At 65.9% G+C, this 19,762-nt stretch overlaps 1 protein-coding gene across 2 annotated transcripts; it reads right to left on the bottom strand.

Annotated features, from left to right (window-relative positions):
- Positions 1-188: 188 nt before the first annotated feature.
- CD81 (CD81 molecule) lies at positions 189-19,203 on the bottom strand. 2 transcript variants are annotated; one of them, XM_082342030.1, is made up of 8 exons: positions 18,938-19,203; positions 7,195-7,309; positions 3,461-3,558; positions 2,593-2,667; positions 2,189-2,293; positions 1,498-1,599; positions 865-951; positions 189-773 (listed from the first exon to the last, which is right to left on the bottom strand). In XM_082342030.1, exons 1-8 carry the CDS (start codon positions 19,001-19,003, stop codon positions 711-713), a joined length of 711 nt encoding a protein of 236 aa, XP_082198156.1. In that variant the 5' UTR covers positions 19,004-19,203; the 3' UTR covers positions 189-710. The 2 variants fall into 2 exon arrangements, with proteins under 2 accessions (XP_082198156.1, XP_082198157.1); XM_082342031.1 differs by lacking the exon at positions 18,938-19,203 and adding an exon at positions 17,700-17,883.
- Between the last annotated feature and the right edge of the window lie 559 nt (positions 19,204-19,762).

Raw genomic sequence — 19,762 nt, 5'->3', positions numbered from 1 at the left:
ACAAAGGGGCGTGCCCTCCGCGGAGTCCTTCTGGGCGCCCCACAGACACCCACCAAGAGGGTCGGCGGCACAGCCTGGGCCCAGCGAGGTCCAAAGAGCTGAGCACCGCCTGCGCCAGGCTCCTCGGCCCCTCGGGCTGCCCCTGGGTCTCAGACACCACGGGCACAGGAAGGGGCCGGACATTGTGGTAGCATGCCTGATTTTTCCTTCTTTATTGAATGACTTTCAAGATGTAATTACAATCGAAGGTGACGCGTTAGAAAGGAGAGGTGCGTTGAAGGCATAAGGCTGCTCGTGGACCCGGCTCTAGAGACAGGTGGCCGGAAAGGAACAAGGATTAAAAAAGGCTGAGCGTGTGCCACCCGTGGGGACGGGTGGGTAGGAGGGCGCAGCTCAGCCGGACGGCCCTTCGTGGCCCCGAGGAGAAGCCCGGCTGAGCAAGCAGCGCCCCCGAGCAGCCCCAAAAGCAGAGGGGGCCCCTGCCCTGCAGTCCCCAGGGCCACTCACGTGCCACCTACAGGTGACATCAGCCCCGAAAGCAACAGGGAACTTCAGGACAAGAACAAAACCTCAAAAGTAAAAAGGCTGGTAAGTGTAGCAGTGATACCAGGAGGTTATATACACAGGTGGTGACGGCCCCTTCTCAGAAGTGTCCGGGTCACTCTGGGCGCACTGCAGGGGTCCCAGCGGCCCTCCCTGCGGCCTCAGCCTCAGTACACCGAGCTGTTCCGGATGCCACAGCAGAGCACCATGCTCAGGATCATCTCGAAGATCTGCGGAGGAGGGGGTGCGGGTGGGCAGGTGGGTCAGCACCCGCAGACCCGTGGGGGGGCCCCGAGCAGACGCCCGGCCCGCCCCGCTCACCATGATCACAGCCACCACGATGGCGGCGATGCCGATGAGGTACAGCTTCCCCGAGAAGAGCTCGTCGATCTTCCCGTGGCAGTCCTCCTGCGGGGGCGGCCAGAGAGCAGTCAGAGGTGCCCGTCCTCTGCCCCCGGCGAGGCCGCAGCCCAGGGGCATTGCGGAAGGAGCACAGAGGGGCACAGCCCTGCCCCCCAGGACCCCTCAGCGGAGGTGTGAACAGGGCCTGGTCTCTGCCAGGTTTTAACTCACATCCGTTTTAAACAAACACGGAAATGGCGAGTGTGCCGTGTGCGCCCTCTTGCACTCAGAGATTGGGAAGCACCCACGACGGGACTGACCCGGGAGGTCAGGGCGCCTCCATGCCAGGTTCGGAGGGCTCCCCCATCGGGAACCTGGGCCAGAGACTCGCCTCCCCATAGGCCGGCCGGCAGCAAAAATCTGGCCTCAGCCCCCAGGCAGAGCAGCCCCAACTCCAGCCACAGGACTGCCCAGTATGGCCGTGTCCTTGCCCTTGCCAGCGGGAGCCCCGAGAGGGCCAGCCACCGCCCAGGACCCACCAGGGGTGGCAGCCAAATGGGGGAGGCAGCAGGCCCCGGCCCACCCTGGGAGGCCCCACCCATCAGCACACACCTTTAGCAAGTTGCTGACGACGTTGCCGCCCGAGGGACACAGGCTGTTCTTGAACACGGAGGTGGTCACTGTGGTCAGCGCGTTGGAGCCACAGCAGTTAAGCTGCAGAGATGGAGGGCGCCCGCCGTCAGCCCTGGACACGCGGTCCGCAGGCTACAGAGGCCCCAGGAGCTGCGCCGGCCAGGCGTGGGGGCGGGGGGCTGGGCGGGTCCCCTCCAGGGGGAGAACGGAGCCCAGCGGCCCACTCCGCCCCCTCCTCGCACTCAGCTGTGCTGCGCAGAGACCCCTGCACCCCAGCTGCCTTGGCTCATCTAGTTCCCACCGGGGACCCCCAGGTCCCTCAGAATCTCCCCAGGTCCCAATGCCCCTCCCGCTCCTGGCTGAGGTCTCACTGAGAGGACAAAACCCCCGGCCCCCCGGACGCCCTCCCCGACCCCCGCCTCTCCCCTGGTCCCCCAGTCCCCCTGGACGCCCTCCCCGACCCCCGCCTCTCCCCTGGTCCCCCAGCCCCCCTGGACGCCCTCCCCGACCCCCGCCTCTCCCCTGGTCCCCCAGTCCTCCTGGACGCCCTCCCCGGCCCCCGCCTCTCCCCTGGTCCCCCAGTCCCCCTGGACGCCCTCCCTGGCCCCCGCCTCTCCCCTGGTCCCCGGCCCCCCGGACGCCCTCCCCGCCTCCCCCGGCCCCCCCGCACCGTCTCGTGGAAGGTCTTCACCACGGCCTTGGCATTGTTGGCGTCATCGTCCATGATGGCCTGCTGCAAGGCCTGGTCGTAGAACTGCTTCACGTCCTTGGCGATCTGGGGAGGGAGGCGGTCACAGCACAGCGGGACTGTCCCCCCCGAGACGTGCCCTCGCCTGGCTCTCCCGGAAGGTATCACTCCCAGGACAGACCTGCCCGCCACCGAGCCCTAGAGGTGACCCTGCCTTCCACTCGGTCGCCATGCTGCCTCTTCCAGAAAGCCCTCTGTGGGCTTCCTACCGGGAAGAGCCCTCCCAAAGCACCCTGCAATCCGACGCCCCCCCCCCCCCGCAGCCTGAGCCCCTCCTCCCTCCCCACCAGCAGCCCCCCTGCCCCTCCCCACGGACACTGGCTCACCTGGTCCTTGTTGACAAAACCCCAGATGCCGGCGGCCACTTCACAGGCAAAGAGGATCACCAGGCAGGTGAAGAACTGAAAAGGGGAGAGGAGGGCAGAGAGAGGAGGTCAGAGCCGGCCAGAGAGGGCCCGGGGCTTCCTGAGGCCCCAGTGACCGACCAGCGTGTGTGGGGTGGCCGCTGGTATCCACCCACCCAAGACCCGACAGCGGATGAGAGGTGTGGAGCCGAGAAGCAGAATCTAGGACTCGGCCCGGCAGCGAGATGCCAATGTTCTCATCATCGCCGAGACACCGGGCTCCACAGGATGGGGTGGGTGTGGGAGGGGAGGACACGGTTGGTTCTGGGCGGGTTGGAAAGGGCACGGAGGCAAAGCCCATGGGAAGGGGGTCGCCGTGGTGCGCCTGGGCTCGCCCACCGGAGACACAGGCACAGCCTCCTGCAGCCCGCGTCTCCCAGACGCCAGGCCCTGGGCAGCACAGCCAGGCCTCCACTTCCCGTCCGTCGGTGGGTGACATGCCCAGGGCCACCTGAGGCTGGCTCTGGCACTGGGACCGGGACTCAGTCCCTATTATATCTGTGGCTTTTTTTAAGAAGGAAGAAAGAGAAAAAGCAACTTTGGAACTCAGTAGGAACTAGACAAAGAACTAGACGTAACGGCAGTCCACCTCGGAGGAATCTGAGACCCGATCGGGGAAACCAGAGAGCTGGCATTCTGGGGGAGGTCCGCAGGGCCAGACTGGCAAGGGGGGGGCACCAAGCTCCACGTCGGGGACTGAAGGCGTTCTGTCTCCACCGGAGCTCCCGGTTCTGCCCCCGGCCGGCCCCGCAGCCCTCACCCTCAGCCCAGCCCCGGCCCAGGGCCTTACCGTCCCCAGCAAGCACTGGGACTCCTGGATGGCTCCGTAGCAGCCCAGGAACCCGACAAACATCATCACGGCACCCACGGCAATGAGGATGTAGATGCCTGCGGGGAGAGACGGCCGCCCTCAGCGCCCCGGTGCCCCAGGAGGCAGGACAGACGGACACCCCGATGCCCCGACGTCCCAGCGCCCCCGGAAGCCCTCCCCCCCGGCTGCGTACATACAGCCCACTGCCCAGGACCCTGGAGGGGCCACCAGGCGCTGACGCCCGCCCTGCTGGGGAGACGTCAGATGCCCGGTGGCTTGGCGAGGAGCTGCAAGGGCTTGGCAGCCCGGCGGGGCCGTGTGGGCCCCTCTCCAGGCCTCAGTTTCCTCCTCTGTGACGTGGATGGAGACCGGCGTTGCCGAGGCCAGGACCGAACGGCCCGTGGTGAGTGTTCAGAGAACTCAGTGCGACGCCACAACCCGGACCCACTCTGGTTCCCGCAGTCTCCGGGACTTGGGGGCGCCGTGGAGGATCGCCCCCGTCTTGGCACAGAGGACCCAGCTGCTGGCCCGTGGGGTGGGGTGGAGGTGAGCCCAGGGGTCTGGCGACCCCACTTCACTTGTGCCCTCTCAGGCGGGGGCTCGAGTCCGGCTGCTCTGCTCAGAGGAGGGGGCTCTACCCGGCTTCTGAGGCCCTGACCCTGGGGGCTGGAGCCTGCTGGACGCAGAGGCCTGGCGGCTGGGACAGCTCAAGGATGGCCCACGGGGTCAGTCTGCCCCCCTGGCCTGCCCAGCACCCACTGCTGGTCATGCGGTCCTTCTCCGCGTCCACAGCTCACCCAGGCGGGGCCCGCGCCCCTTGAAACGCGGACCACGTCTCTCCAAGGACCTCCCACAACCCTAGTCCTACCAGCAGACCTGGGCCCACCCCCCAGTCGCCGTGGTTACGCGGCGGGCAGGCAGCCCGAGCCCCGTCCACAGTGCTAGGACAATGGGTCCCAGGGCTCCGGTGCCAAGGGCCCGTCACTCCTGCCTGGCCAGGCTTTGGAGAAGGAGCCTGGGGGCCAGGACCCACTGCTGGGCTCAGAAAGCACACGGGGCCTCCCCTCTGGCCAGACGGAGCCTCCCGCCAGGCCTGCCCTCGGGAGCGCCTCACTCAGGCACAGCACCCTTGAGCCAGGCGTCCTCTGCTCAGGTCCTGAGACCCCCATCCCCACATCACTACCTGAGGTTCAGCGAGATGGCACAGGGGGCCAGGGAGGGGCACCTTGGCGTTCGGGGCTCTGGAGGGTCCTGCGAGAGGCTGGGAGACCCAGAGGCGGTACCTGACCCACCCCACCCCCCCCAGGCCCAGCCCCAAGCCCCCCACGGTGCCGGGCTTCCACCTAGAGCCCACGGCCTGGTTCTGGCCAGTGAGGTCCGGGACCCTCCTGGGCCCTGCAGCATTGCCCGGGGTGCTGAGCGAGCCCAGCTCACCCGCCCCCGCTGCCTGGCACTGGACAAAGAGCTCTTGTCCGGGCCCACGTCTGCTCCCCCGCCTCCCCGGCAGGCCCAGTCTGCACCGGAACCAGCAAGAGGCTCCAGAAGGCCGGCCCTGGGTGGGCAGGAACTCTGTGGCCAGAGGGGCTCTGAGAGGCCCCCGCCCACGGGGACACAGCAGAAGGCCCAGGGGCTGGCACCCAGCCTGCCGGGTGGTCCAGCAGCCGGCACTGCTTCCCCAAGGGCAGGATTCTCCAGAGCCAGGAGAAGCCAGGGTCAGGCCCCAGGTGACGTGCGGCCCCCAGTGAGTGGACCGGGGGGACACCTGCTCCAACGCCAGCCTTGCCCCCCCGACGAGCCCCTCCCGTGGGACCACTTCCCCGCCAGAGCCTGAGCACAGCCCCGCCGCCTCCATTCTCCCGCCAAGGTCCCCCCAGACGTCTGCGCGCCTGGCCCGGACTGTGTCCCTAACCCAAGTCTGCAGCCCGTTGCCGCTCCTGCCCCATCCTGGCCTGAAGCAGGGGAGCTTTCAGCTCCTCTCCCGCCTGCTGGGCCAGACGCTGGGCTGAGAGCAGGAGCCGCCCCAGCCACGAGGCTGGCAGCCCCGTCCCCAGCAATTTGGGAGGGACCCCTTCCCAGACCGCTCGCCCTGGGGCCAGTTCAACTCTGCCACCGGCAGAGCCCACACCCACTGCACCCAAGGTCCCAGAGATGGGGACGCAGAGGTGGCAGCAGCCCTTCCCACACTGGGACAGAAGGCCCGGGCACGTGCTGGCTCAGACCCCCGGGGGGGCTCTGAGAGGGAAAGGAAAGGCCTGGGAGGAGCCCCGCGGGAGAGAAACCCCCCTCGAGGGCCCAGAGGACACTCCTGCGCCCTCAGACGTGTTGTGGGCCCAGCTGACTGCCTTGCTTCTGAGGGGGCCCGGCACGTGTGCGGGGGCCCCGGGTCACGCACCCCTCGTGCCCTCTCGGGGGGCGGCCTCACCCTCTCCTCCTGAGACTCAGACCTGTGAGGGGCCCCACAGCGCGGGGGGAGCCCAGGAACCTGCGGAAGAGGGCTCGGGACCCTCCCCGGGACGGCTGGCCCTGGGAGCCACAGCCCCAGACGGCCACGGGCAGGGAGGCGGCAGGCAGCCCCACGGCCCCGGGCGGGACGGTGAGCGTGTGGGCCACTCCCGCTTCAGCAGCCGAGCGTGTGTCCCGCGTGCGGGGTCCACACAGGACGGAGGGCGCGCGCCAGGCCGCGGGGTGGCTGCTGGCCCCTCAGGGCGCCCTGAGCCCCGAAGGCCCCCTGCCCTGCTGCTCGGCCTGTGGGAGCGAGAGGGCCGGCCCAGGAGCCAGTCCTTTAAAGGACAGAAGCATCTCAACAAACACTCCCAGAGCTCCACAAGGGCCAGGCCCCACCTTCCCTGATGGGGGGCGGGGCCCCAGCAGGAGGCAGGGGGCACCCCTTCTCCCCTCCCGCCCCTCTGTCGCTCCTCCGGCACTCCCACCCCCACCCCTGGGGCCGCTGGCCCAAACCCCCCGCCCCCCAGCCTGACGGACGCCCCCAAGGGGCCGCCACGGGCGCCCAGGAGGCAGACTCGCAGCCTCACACGGCGGCTATAGGTGTGGCTGCAGGGCTGAGTCACGCAGGCCCCGAGTCTCCATCCCGGGGGGCTCCGGGCTCCAGCCCCACCCTCCCAGGAAGCCTCCCCTGAAACACCCACCATATGACACGGGAGCGCAGGGGAAAGGGGCAGGCGCGGCCCAGTCTCAGCGCCACTAGACTTTCCTGGTCCCCCCACTGGAAGGGACCTCTGTGCTGCCCAGCACCGCCTGTGCCGGGCCTCCCGAATGTCCCTCTGCCCCCGCCCCACCCAGCTGCCGCTCTCCTGCTCCTGCCCCCGCCCCAGAGGTGATCTCGTGGGGTCCCAAAAAGCCACACCCCCCCCGCCCCCAGTTCCAGCTCTCCCTGGGAGCACCCCCGGCCCAGGCAGGCACTGCACCAACTCCGGAGGGGACCCTCAAGGCCCCCAGGCTGACATAACCCCACCTGCTCTCTGGCTCCGTCTCACCCTCTGGCCCCAAGAGCCCTTCCTGGCTGGCCTCCTCCCTGCCCCAGCAAGAAGCCCGCCCCGCTGAGCTGGCTCAGCCCCTGCTTCCTCCTGGAAGCCCTCCCTGACAGCCCGTCTGAGGCCTTACTGAGCTTATGATCACACACTCCAGTGGCCCGTTCCTGCCGGCCCCCAGCCCAGAGCTGGCCGGGGTCCCTCAGCCCGTCCTCTGCCACTTACCTACGTAGAAGGTGTTGGGTGCGGGCCTGTCTCCGAGCTCCAGGTAGAGGAGGTTGGTGGTCTGAGGGTCATGGCGAAGCCACAGGGCCACGCCTAGGATCACACCTCCAGCCAGCTGGGGAAAGAGCAGGGCATGGTGTCACTCGTGGCCCAGAGCCCAGCAGTGGTGAGCGAGAATCCACCACACTACACACACAGAGAGGAGGGTGCCGAACCCTCCTGCCTGCTGGGTCTGCGTGAAGGGCTTCCCTCCAGGCAGGACTCACTAGCCCCTGGGGTCTGGGCCGCCGCTGGCTCCAAATGTCTGATTTGCTGCCTTGGTTGTCAAGATGCCCCGGGGGGCCTGGGCATGGGGGACCATGTGGCTGGTCCCCGACCCTCCCGCCAGCACCACTGGAGTGAGACTCCCAGACAGGTTGCCAGATAAGATGCAGGACACCTGGTTAATCTGCATTCAGACAGACAACAAACACTTCTTTAGTGTAAGTGTGTCCCAAACACTGCATGGAACATACTTATACCAAAAAAGTACTCACTGTTTATCTGAAGCGGAAGTTGAACTGATGACCTGTACTTTCTCTGCTAAATCTGGCCAGACCCCGAGCACCCCAGGGAACGCTGGGCCCTCCTCCAGGGCGTGGCACTGCCCCAAGAGTCCCGAGCTCGTCCGGGAGCCCCATCTTTGCTGCCAGGACAAGGAGGGGGTGGGCACTTGATACCACTGGGGCCCTGGTGTGGTTGGCAGAGGCTGCTGGGGCCGGTGGCAGCCGGGAAGCCACAGGGCCGGGGCTTTGTGGGGTAACTCCCTGCCGTCGCGGAGACGGGAAACAGCCGGGGGGGCAAGGGAGCTCGCTGTGCTCGCCAGAGAGACCGCGAGGCGGAGGCTGCGCCGAGCGGCAGGCAGGAAAGGGGGCTCTGCTCAGAGCCTGGCATGGGGGGGCGCGGGCTTCCGGCTGACTCATGCCCCTGCGAGCACAGTGGCTCAGTGCTAGGTGGGGTCTGTCCTTGAGGGTGAGCCCAGACCAGGCCCAGCAGGCCCACGCCTGAGCATCTGACCCACCCAGGCACGCGCCCGGGCTGCCCCCCGCACCCCGGCCTCCTCCCCGAGGCAGCAACTGTCCCCGGAGCTACGAGCACCAGCTCCTACACAGACCGTCAGCTACGTGTCCAATGAGGAAGAGAAACCAAAAAGCGGACCCCAAGAAGACCACCTGGCCGGCCCAGTGCCTGCCCCCAAGGCCCTGGCCAGGGAGCACGGCCCCGAGACAGGCTCAGTAGAGCGTGTGAGACTCGAAGCCCCAGCACCAGGGGCTGCCCCAAGGAAAGCCCCAAGCATCTCCAGGGATCTCCAGGCAGATGACGCTAGGGCGCTGATGGGGGGCGGGGAGGCCAGGAGCCCCGCGGCCGCGGCCCAGGCCCTCCTACGCTGGGCTCCGGGGACGATAAGGCTGGTGGGTACTGCTGGGACCGTCAGTGCCCGGCAGCAGCTGGGCTGCCCCTGAAGGTGGTGCTGTCGACACCGCCCCCCGGGGCGGGATGGCACCCTCTCTGCCCCCCTCTTCCAAACTTTCAAGTAGGGACTCCACTCCCCACACCCAGGGCAGCACGCTTGCTCTCCCCCTTCCCGGAGCACATGCGGCGGGACCGGCAGGGTCCCTCCGGGGCACCCGGGCCCTGCGCACCCCTGGGAGGGCAATGCCGAACTCCCGAACTCCCGGCGTCCCGCGGCTGCTCCGGGTGCCTGTCACACCCACAAGCGGGGGGGAGGGCCCGGGACGTGGGCAGGGGCAGGGGGAGGGCGGGGACGGGGCAGGTAGGCTCCGGAGGGAGTCCTGCCCCTCCGGCTCTCCCCGAGCTGGCTGCCATCTGCAGCTCCAGGGGAGGCAGTGGTGAGGCTGAGGGTTGCCGTGGTAACTCTGGCTAGAAACCGCCACTTACTCTGTTTTGAAACTGTGGCCCAGAGACCGCTTTGTGAGACGTTCCAGGACAGAGGGGGTGGGGCGGGGGAGCCCTGTCCTGGGCCTCCCTTGCAGTCAGAGAGGCCTGGCCCCAAGCCCTGACTCAGCCTCAGTATCCCCGGTAAGGAGAGCTGAGCGTGGAGTGGCGCCTCCCGCCCCCCTGGCTGGGCTGGGACCACCCCCATCTTCCCCATGCAGCCCCTCACCCCAGAAGCCAAGGGGACAAGCCCATCTAGGGCACTTGGTCCTGACAGAAGTGCTGTGAGGGTGATGCTTATCCCAGCACCCAGATGCTAACCGTGGGGTGGCAGGCAAAGTCCCCAGCTCTCCTGTCTCGGGAAGGGCTTTCCACTGCAGGCCCCAGGATGTGCGGGGGGCAGGGGCGGAGGGGGGACAGCAGCCTCCAGGCTCCCCTGTGGCTCCAGCCCCCCTCCTGAAGGGTGAACAGGGAAGGCAGTCCTGCCTCCAGGCAGGGGAGAGCCTGGTGCTTAAGTTCACCCTCCTCAGCCGGTCCTCAGTCATTCCAGGCCCCGCACAGACCCGCTGGGGTGGGCCTGGCTGAAGGCAATGGTGGCAGTGACCACCCCCAGTTTCGGGGGGTGGGATGGGCATTCACCTAAGGTCACCTACAGAGGAAGGGCAAAAGTAGCACTGCGAATCCCCCCCCAATCCCCCCACCCAGGCCGTGAGAAAGGGCAGAGGGTGGGGTGGACCCATGCCTCTGCAGGGAGGGGGTGCCCAGGGCAGGGCAGGGGTCCCAGAAGCAGCAGAGGTCTGAAAGAAGCCTGCTCTTCAAAAGATAACCCACAGACCGGGGCTTGCAAATGGCTAACAAAGGACCCGTATCCAAAATTTATAAAGAACTTGCAAAACTCTAACGACAAGAAAACAAAACAACCGATTTTTTAAAAACGGGCAAAAAAAAAAAAAATTGGACACGTCACCAAAGAAGAAATGTGCACAGCAAATAAACGCATGGAAAGACACGCAGAGTCATTGGTCACAGGGAGATGCAAATCAAACCACAGTGAGACACCCCCAAGCTCCTATGGGATGGGCTGAAGTGAGAAGACCCCCAGGCGAGGGTGGGGAGCAGCGGGGACACAGGAGACAGAGCTCGGATCCTCGGGACGTTCTCCACCCCTCCACCCGCCATGTGCCCAGCCCCTGCACCCCCAGTACTGCCCCAGGTGGGGTGGAAGCTCGTGCCCACACAAACGTGCCAGCAGCTTTCCTGGTAACACCCCCAAACCGGGGACAAGCCGATGTCCTTCAAGCGGTCAGTGGGTGGATACCCACCAGCAGGGGAAAGGAAGAAACTACTGGAACTACTGACACAACCACCAGAGTGAATCTCCAGATAATCCCGCGGATCATCAGAAACAGTCCAAGAGGAAAAACCACCACCTTCCGATTCCGTTCATATAAAAAGTACAGGAAATGCCGATCACAGGCACAGATGACAGGCCAGCGGGTGGCCTGGGACGGGGAGGAGGGATCCCAAGGCCCCGGGGACACCTCTGGGGGTGATGGATACATTCACTCTCCTGGTGGACCACTCTCTAGGTCTCACAGGTGCCTCCTTACGTCAAAACCTACCAAGTTGTACATTTTAAACGTGCAGTTGACGCTATGTCAAACAAAGCTGTTTAAAAAACCCCACACACCCAAATCCCCGTCCACTGAACTTCTAAGCAGCAAAGGCTTTAGGGGTAAATGTTTCTTCTGGTCCCAAAGGATCCAGCCTGCTGTCTTCATGCCAACCGTCCACCAAGGTGAGGACCCCCAGGCTTCTAGCGGCCAACAGCAAGCATCTGGAAACGCTGAAGTCCTGTCCACAGAACTGAGGTTTTAGGGTCAAAGAAGGGACTGGATAAACTAAGGAACACTTATGCCCGCTATAAAACAGAGTCCAGACTTAACGGAAAGCACTCAGTCCTCGCATTGGGTGGGAATCAGAGTGTGGCAGCCAAGGGCCCCCAGAGCCTCTGGCTGCTGGGTCATCTCGGCACCTTTGTGCCTCCAATATCCTTGTGTGTATAATGAGGAACTAAAAGTACACAAGCTGAAAAGATGTGGTACATATGTACAACGGAATATTACTCAGCCATAAAAAGGAACGGAATTGGGTCATTTGCAGAGACGTGGATGGATCTAGAGACTGTCATACAGAGTGAAGTTAAGTCAGAAAGAAAAAAACAAATATCGCATATTAACGCATATATGTGGAACCTAGAAAAATGGTACAGATGAACCGGTTTGCAGGGCAGAAATAGAGACACAGACGTAGAGAACAAACGTATGGACACCAAGGGGGGAAAGTGGAAGCGGGGGTGGGGTGGTGGTGGGATGAATTGGGAGATCGGGATTGACATGTAGACACTGATGTGTATAAAATAGATAACTCATAAGAACCTGCTGTATAAAAAATAAAATAAAATTCAAAAAATAAAATAAAAGTACACAAGCTGACATACGCAGAGCGCTCAGATGATGCCACTGTATAGAGAGAGCGTTCGACGGCGCTGGAGGTTACTGTGGCCACCCGCAGGAGTTTCCGGGCAGGCTGATCAGTGGCAGAGTCTGACACATCGTCACTCACCCCCTCCCTCTCTCCTGCTAGCTGGCCTGGCAGAAGTGCCACTGCCACCTGCTCCTGCATCCTGAGATGCTCCGGCTCGGGTGGGGCTGGCGAGCAGCTCAGGAAGGAGCCCCTAAGCTGTTGGGATTACTGAAGGGCTCCACACCAGGGGACGGCACGGACTGTTTGTAATCCTATGAAAGATGCAGTTTCTGTTTCTTTCTTCCTCCTTTCCGAGAATTAATAAATAATAGCGTCAACTAAAAAGGGGGGGCGGGGCGCTGCCAAGTACACTGGGTTCCTGCCCGGCCTGTCTGCGTTTCCAAGAAGCAGCTGGAAGGGTGTAGGAGTGGGTGCTGCCCGGGCAGGCCTGGGGCAACCTTCCCCCCTCCACCCCTGGCTCCTGCCAGGCCCTGAGTGGGAGCTGAGCTGGGATCTGTCTTCCATCCCTCCCCACCCACACGTGCTGGCCCAGTGGTCACCCCAAGTCCTGCCCACGCGTTCCAGGAGTGACAGGGACACCCACGCATCAACGTGCTCCCTTAATTAGCAGCGCTGACGCTCTCAGAGACAGATGATAGAGGGGGCAGCTCCGTCGTGACCCGGGAAGGGCCTTGGCTCTGAGTCGCTCTGCTCCCTAACCCACCACCGCAAGGGGTGCACACTCTTGCTGGGAAAATGTGCCACGAAGTGCCCATGCAGTTCGGCAACCAGGAGGTCCTGGGGGCCTGGAGACCCTCCCCAGGAGGGCAGTGAAGGCCACAGGCAGGAAACGCCCTTGCAGACACCGGGATAAGTCAGAGGAGAGAGGTGCAGCAAAGACCCTTTGAGGATGGGATGTGGAGGGTCAGTGGGGGCAGAAGCCACCACCCTTGGGCTGGGCGGGGACCTGGGTCCCTGAAGGCGGACCCTCCATCTCCACCCACCATGAGAACGGGGTGACGCGGGGCCCGACTCAGCCTTCCCGGGGGGTGGGCAGCGACCCTATGGCCCTGTCGCGCCCTCCGGGAACACGGCCACCCAGCTCAAGGCGGGAAGGAAGTACAGAGAGAGGAGCAGGGACCCTCGCCTCAGCCAGGAAGCGGAAACCACTCTCCAGGCCCCTCGACGTCAGGAAGCCGCCTGGACTGGCCTCTAAGAATAGCTGCGGGGGCGGAAGAGGACACTGGCCCTCCTGGGCCCCACCAGCTGCGGGATGCCGGAGCCCCTTGTCACCGGGAGGGGAGTGCAGGCCCCCGAGGACACCCTGCCACCTCTCCGGGCACAGCAGAGTGGGCCTGGGGAACCCGCAGGGCCCGGCTGCTTCCTGGGCCCGTCCCCAAGCCTACCTACCACCCACTGCAGGCGGGGAGGCCGGGAAGCGGCCTGCTCCCCGGCCCCACACCCACCCCACTGGCTGAAAGGGCCCCTCCTGTGGGATGTCCCTCTGTCCCCTCAGCCCCTGCAGCGAGGGGCGTGTGGACACAGACGTCCCAGCCACCTGCCAGCAAAGGGCACTCGAGGGGCTGCAGCGGGGCGCACACATCCGACAAGGAGGATCTGGGTAGGCTGGGCAAACGCTGGGAGGAAGACAGGAGGTGGGTGGGCCCAGGCAGGGGCCAGAGGTGAGTGGAGGGGCCCCGGGGCAGGTGGGGTTCTCTGGCTGCCGCGTGCTCCCCGCGCAAACCCAGGCACAGCCACTCGCCCTTGGGGATGCCCCGGCCCCTGCCTGGAGCCGTGCCGGCCGCGAACCACAGTGGTTGAAGGACCGGCCCTGGTTTCCAGTCTGCCTCCACCACTTCCTCGTGTGGGCACTTGGGACCTCGGTCTCCTTATCGCTCCAGTGGGCCAGCTGGAGGCAAAGGGCATGGCTCCAGCCCAGTGCCCGCCTGGCACAGGGGAGTGGAGCTTCGTGTGCGCCCGAGCTGTCGGACAGAGGGGAAGACTGTTCGTCCAGCAGGCGGGCGGCCGAGCCCCTGGGATGTGGAGCAGAGAGGGCCTGGGCCGTGTGAGAGGGAGCCTCCCCGTGAGCTCCGGGGGCGGGCAGGACCGCAGAGGGTGCTCTCCAAGCCCGCCGGGCACCCCCGAGACCAAGGCCGTCAAGCTCTGGGGCTCAGGCCTCCCAGCACCCGGGACTGGAGACCAGGAAGGCGGGCGGCCCGGGGCCCGTCCTTCTGCTTCCCTGCAGCCGCGGGGTCACGGCCTGACCTCCACACCCCCGCCAGGAGCTGGCTGCTGGCTACCAAACTCAACGCCCAGCTGCAGGTGACGTGACAGGTACGGCGGGTTACAGGGCACCGTTAGACGTTCCCCGAGGGAGCGTTATGACCCAGGCCGGCCTGCGTGTGGGAGTTGGTACAGAAGATTCCCGTGTGACGGCTCGGGATGCCAGGGGGCCGCCCACCCACCCGCCCCGCATGGTCCCAGTTTCCTGTCCTTCACCTTCTCCACAATCATCCCGTTACCCCAGTAACTGGGGGCAGGGGAAGCACTAAGTTTCCAAAGTTAGAAGGGGCATGGCTTCAAAGAGGGCAAGGCGGCTGCCTGCTCCCCAGGCCTCTGTGGCGTTCGGCCCCCCACGGCTGGGCTCTCGACCACCCTGCCCGCAGCACCCTCCCCCACCACGCACCGAGCCCCAGCTCTAAGGTGCCTCCCTGCCCGCCGAGCCCCGCAGCCCTCGAGCCCAGGGAAGGCGGCTACGCGCCCACAGGCACCCCTGCGACCACGCGCTGGTGGCCGGCCAGCGAAGGGAGACCTACTGCCAGCTGATCGGCCGCCCCTGGGGCCAGGACCCCTGCCTGCCTGTGGGATTCCCCCAGCACCTGGGGGCCCACCTGGAGCCCCAGGTGGTCTTGCGTGAAGCAGCACCTGCTCTGCCATTGGAAGGAGGGGCTTAGGCCAGGCCCCACAGTACAAAGTATGGGGGCGGGGGAGGGGCACTGAAGCCCAGAGGCTCTGGAAGGAGGTGTGCTGGGTCACACCACACCTGCAGGACACCTGGAAAGGGCCGATTCGAAATGAGCTTGGTGCTCCGAGCAGCATGAGGAGTCCCGGCCACGGGGGCGTGCTGCATCCAAGGCGGAAACCCCCAGCCCGGGCTGCGTCTCGGCGGGTGGGCAGAGCCAGGGTCCCCGCATTTCTCCCCCACCCCTACCTGGGGCCCTCTCCAAAACGCTGCACAAGTGCAAAGGTGACGTCCGCCCCTCCCACGGGTGCCCGGACTCTACACCTTATTGATTTTCATGGCTCTTCCCTGTCGTGGGATTTCAGGCGCTGAAATGAAGGCGGGGGGGTGGGGGGGGTAGATTATATGGGACGGGGGTGCTTTGGGGGGCCCATCTCCCTGTCTGGACTTGGAAGCAGTATGAGTTAGGGATTGAGGGTGAATTCAATTCCTGGAGGCACACTGAGCTGGGGGTGGGGGTGGGGGTGGGAACCCCACAGGGTGGGCACCGCATCGGCACTGGAGCAGAGCCGGCCAGGGTCCCAGGCTCCCCGCTTCTGGCTCCAGCTCTGCACCCCGTAATGCCCAGACACTCTCCCTGGGGCCAGCCTGTCCTGGGCACAGACCACAGATTTCCTCTTCTCAGCAAGGCCTGGCCCAACAGCCGTTTCCCCAGAGCGTGGCAGCCAGACGCCCGGGGGCACCAGGGGAGCCCACTTGCCCTCCCACTGAAACCAGGAACAGGAAATCCCTGCCCCCAGCCAGAGCCTGCCGGGGTCACGTCCCCTCTCCGAGAAGGAAGAAGACAGACCACTAAGTGAGAGACAGCCATGTGCTGTCCGGAAGCAAGAATTTAAAGCCAGTTAGCAGGGCTGCTCGTCAGCCCCACTCCCAGCCAGGTCTGGCCGCCCTGCCCCTGCTACCTCTGGAAGGAAGCCCTGACTGCATTCGGCTGGAGGAGCTGCCAGGCCCAGGCAGGAGAGGCTATGATCACACCCATTTCACAGATGAGGCAAGCAGGGCTCGCACAGGGCGTTCGCCGGCCCCAGGTCGCCCCAGGTCGCCCACTCGAGTGGGGCGAGCAAGGAAGCAGCGGCAGGCGCCTCTGCTCACCCTGAGCTGCTCCAGCAGCAGGCCTTGAGCCCCAGTCACCTCGCCAGGAAGCTCCCGGGCCACCCCACCGGCAGGAATTCCATGCCCTTGGTGGAGCGTCTGCACCGTCTCCCCAGCTCGGGCCGGGCTGCTGCTCTTCCTCCTGCCGTGTCCCCACCTCACACCTCCGGGCCCGCCTGGCCAGGGGGCCCCAAAGCAGGCCGGGGTCAGGCGTGCTGAGTGCACACAGCCTGGGCCCCGGGGTCTGGCGCGGAGTGTGTGCTGGGGTGTGTGGGCGTGCATGGTGACCGGCTCCTTCTTAGACAGCATGCCAGCCTGCCTCTGATGCTGCCGCCCACGGGGGAAGGCTTTACTCTCGAAATGAAACTTTAAAAAGTGCCCAGATCCAGGGACTGGATCCTGCCCAGATCCTGGTGGCGCAGTGGTTGAGAATCTGCCAGCCAATGCAGGGGACACGGGTTCGAGCCCTGGCCCGGGAAGATCCCACGTGCTGCGGAGCAACTAAGCCCATGCGCCACGACTACTGAGCCTGCGCTCTAGAGCCCGTGAGCCACAACTACTGAGCCCGCGAGCCACAACTACTGAAGCCCACACGCCTAGAGCCCGTGCTCCACAACAAGAGAAGCCACTGCAATGAGAAGCCCACACACCGCAACGAAGAGTAGCCCCCTCTCGCCGCAACCAGAGAAAGCCCGCTCACAGCAATGAAGACCCAACACAGCCAAAAAAAAAAAAGCCCAGATCCAAGTCCAGACACCCATCCTCAACCTCTTGACCCAGCTCCCACCCCCAGCACCCCCTTACTGCACTGTGGCCGGGTGCACGGTGAGTGGGTGGGGCTGGACACCAGGGGCCCTCCCTCACCCACTGGACCCTGAGGGGGCCTCCCAGGCACCCAAGCGTCTAAGCCCCTTCCGCAAGACACTGCCTACACTGGCCAAGGAATGCGGTCTTCCCTACCAGCCACCATGCCCAACACCCATTTCCTGAACTAATCCGACAACTACCCCAGGGGAAGGACCCCCGCTTCAGCAGGGAGGAAGCCCAGGACCAGAGCAGCAGGGTGGGGACTCCACCGAGGTCCAAACCCCTGGCACCATGCTCTTGGCCAAGCTATGCAGGGGGAGGGGTTGCACAGAGAGCCCCGCCCCCCACCCCCCCACCCCACCTGGCTCAGCGTGGCATCCCAGCACAGGGGGCGGCCCAGCATGGGTGGGTGGGGCCTTGCTGCCACTGGAAGCGAATGCTCCGCTGGTTTGCTGGGCATGCCCAGGGAGGGAGGGAAGGGGAGAGGCCTCAGAAACAATTCCTTAAGCCCGAATACAAAGTGGCCCAGGGTGGGGGTGGGGACATGTCAGGCCTCCACCCCTGCTGTCTGGGAAATTACCAGAGGTACCCAGGCTGAGCTAGGAGGGGGCGGGGGGAGCCTGCCCTGGAGACCTCCCAGGCTGTGCGGGTGGGAGGGACTTACCCCGCCCCTACACTCAGTCCAAAGGCAAGAATCCACTCCTGCTAAGTCCCCTTCCTCCGCCCCCCTCCCCCTCCCACCAGGGCCCTCCCAGGCTCTGCGGGTACGGACAGGCTCAGGGGCTGGCAGAGGGGTGTCCCGGTGACACCCCTTGCCAAGACCACCCCCTCAGCAAAGGCTGCGCGGCCCACCCTGGCCCATCCTGACAGCCTAACCGCTCCCACCCCCAGGGCAGAGGCTGCTGGCTACAGGACCCCCACCGGTGCCCCTGCAGGGAGGATGTGACACCTCCACTCCGTGTCCAGTCCCTGCCCTCCCCACCCCAAATACCTCAGTGCCCCGAGGTCCACCCTGGGACCCTTGGCCGTCCAGATGGCAAACAGATGTCCCCAGGCCCACACACTTTTCCAGGAGCCATTTTAAAAGTTTACCCTCCCAGTGTCAACTTAAGAAAGCACCCACCAGACGTTGTCCTGGTCCTCCGTGACAAGGGGTGAGCAGCCTGGGGTGGCAGAGAAGCAAGAAGGGGCCAGGAGGGGGCCCGGGTCACTCTGCCCAGGGGACCGCAGGGGACGCAGGACACAGCTGTGAGAGGGGCTCCCGACAACCATTCCTGGTCTCTCCGGGCCAGAAGGAGATCTCCACCCCCCTAATTCCAACACTGACAGGAAATGGAAACAAAAGCCAAAGCTTCATCAGTCACAGGCCAGCAGTGAAGACTGATGAGGAAACGCAACTCAGGCCAGCAGCCCACAGACCCCAGGAGACCCTCCCGCACCCTGAGACGTCCAACCCGTGGGCTCCTCCTTCCAAAGCGGCCTCCCAAGCCCGGACCTGGACATCCACCCAGCCCCGGCACCCCTGGGGCTCGGAAACCCCAGGTCTCCAGGCTCCCTGCCCGTGCCAACTCAGAACACCCGCCCAGCCCCTTGCCCCTCACAGCCTCCACGGCGCCCCAGGGGGAGGACGGGCTGGAAGGTCAGGCTGGGTGAGGGGGGGAGGAGGATGGGGCTCCACAAGCTGGGGGCACCGGGGGGGAGGCACCCCAGCACGCGGGCCACCCGGGGCCCTGGGCACTTCCTCTCTGCGCTTCGCCCCGGCCCGGACCCCCATACGACCCTCAGGGTGGCGACAGCAGGCAGGAGGGTGAACTGGACTGGGCCCAGGATGGGGTGGACGGTCCCCAAGACTCTGGCAGAGTGTGCGTCGCCCGCCACCGCACTGGGCCGCCCATCTAGGGGCGGTGGCCCCGATGAGCTCATGGGGGCGGGGCGTCTGGAGCCCCGCCCTCGAGCCCCTCAGTCCCCGCGAAGCAGGGTGGTCCCAGAAACAGCGGCCAGGAGGGCTGAGCAGTGGCCGGGTACTGGGTTGGGAGCGCGCACCCACCGCACCACCACCATCACCAACCGGGAACAGACCCCAGGTCCCCAAACGGCCCGGCCCGGCCGCGGGGCTCTGGGTCCCGACGCGCAGAGGCCCGAAACCCGTCTTGGAGCCCCCCGCCCCGCCCTCGAGGGGCACGGCGGCCCCGGACGAGCCCCACCGCTGCGACCCGCCGGCCTAGGACCCCCCACCACGCGCTCGGCGCACACAGGTGGCCCTGCAACTTGGCGGCCCGGTTGCGCCCCCTTGGCAGGGCCTAGCGGGGCGCGGCCTGCCAGGCTCGGGGAGCGCCCTCCCACCCGCGGCTCCGGGCTCACCCAGAAGACGAAATTGAAGACGAAGAGCAGGTACTTGATGCACTTGGTGCAGCCCTCCACCCCCATGGTGGCGCGGGCGGCGGGCGGCCTGCGGGGCGCGGGCCGGTCCTGGGCGGCGAGCGCGGGGCCTGGGCGCCTGGTGGTCGGCCGGTGGCCTGGCGGGCGGCTGGGACGCGCGGACGGGGGGCACGAAGGGCGCTGGAGGCCGGGCCGAGAATCGCCTGTGTGTTTGCCGCCGTTGCGCGCTCGCTGTCTGACCGGGCGCGCGCCCCACTCCGTCACTTATAGGGCGCCGAGGCCACGCCCCCGAGGCCCCGCCCCCGACCCTGCCGCCCGAGCGCGGAGAGGCAGCAGCCCCAGGCCCCAGCCCAGCCCCCGGGAGGGCGGAGCGCACGTCCCTTCCCCCCTCGCTCACACACATCGGGGTGTCAGACCTGGTGCAGTCAGGACCCCGGGGCCTGGGCACAGAGTGCCAGGCGCGGCACGCGTCCCTGGGCTGCAGGCGCGCTCGGATTCCCCTAAGGGGCCGCGCCGGAGGACAGGCCTGCAGGCGGGGAAAACTGCTTCCCCTCCTCCCTCAGGCGCCTGGGACTCTGGTAGCAGGCCCCGCGGAGGAGGTGATGCACGGGCGCCAGCTCTGCCGAGATAGCAGCGCGCTTGGTTCACAGCGTTCCCGGGATAGGAACCCGGCTGGCGGTGACGAGGCCCTGGCCTGAATATCCCGGAAGGCGAGCCTCGGCCGCCAAGCCCTTGTCCCATGGAAGGGGGAGTCCCTGAGGGCTGTTGGAAGAGTCTGTGCTGGAAAGGTCACGGACAGGGTGTCCC

Source organism: Balaenoptera borealis, assembly GCF_965194805.1.
Source record: "Balaenoptera borealis genome assembly, chromosome: 11".
Lineage (NCBI taxonomy): Eukaryota > Metazoa > Chordata > Mammalia > Artiodactyla > Balaenopteridae > Balaenoptera > Balaenoptera borealis.
Note: the sequence above shows the minus strand (reverse complement) of the source record. Positions and strands in the feature narration are given on the sequence as shown.

What these genes read in the sequence shown, in the direction of transcription:
- CD81 (XM_082342030.1), bottom strand. Translation starts at nt 19,003, where the DNA reads ATGGGGGTGGAGGGCTGCACCAAGTGCATCAAGTACCTGCTCTTCGTC. An exon ending in ACCCAACACCTTCTACGTAG is followed by an intron (nt 3,559 to 7,194) that starts GTAAGTGGCAGA and finishes CTCTCCCCGCAG; the next exon opens with GCATCTACATCCTCATTGCC. An exon ending in TCGTGGTGGCTGTGATCATG is followed by an intron (nt 774 to 864) that starts GTGAGCGGGGCG and finishes CCTCCTCCGCAG; the next exon opens with ATCTTCGAGATGATCCTGAG.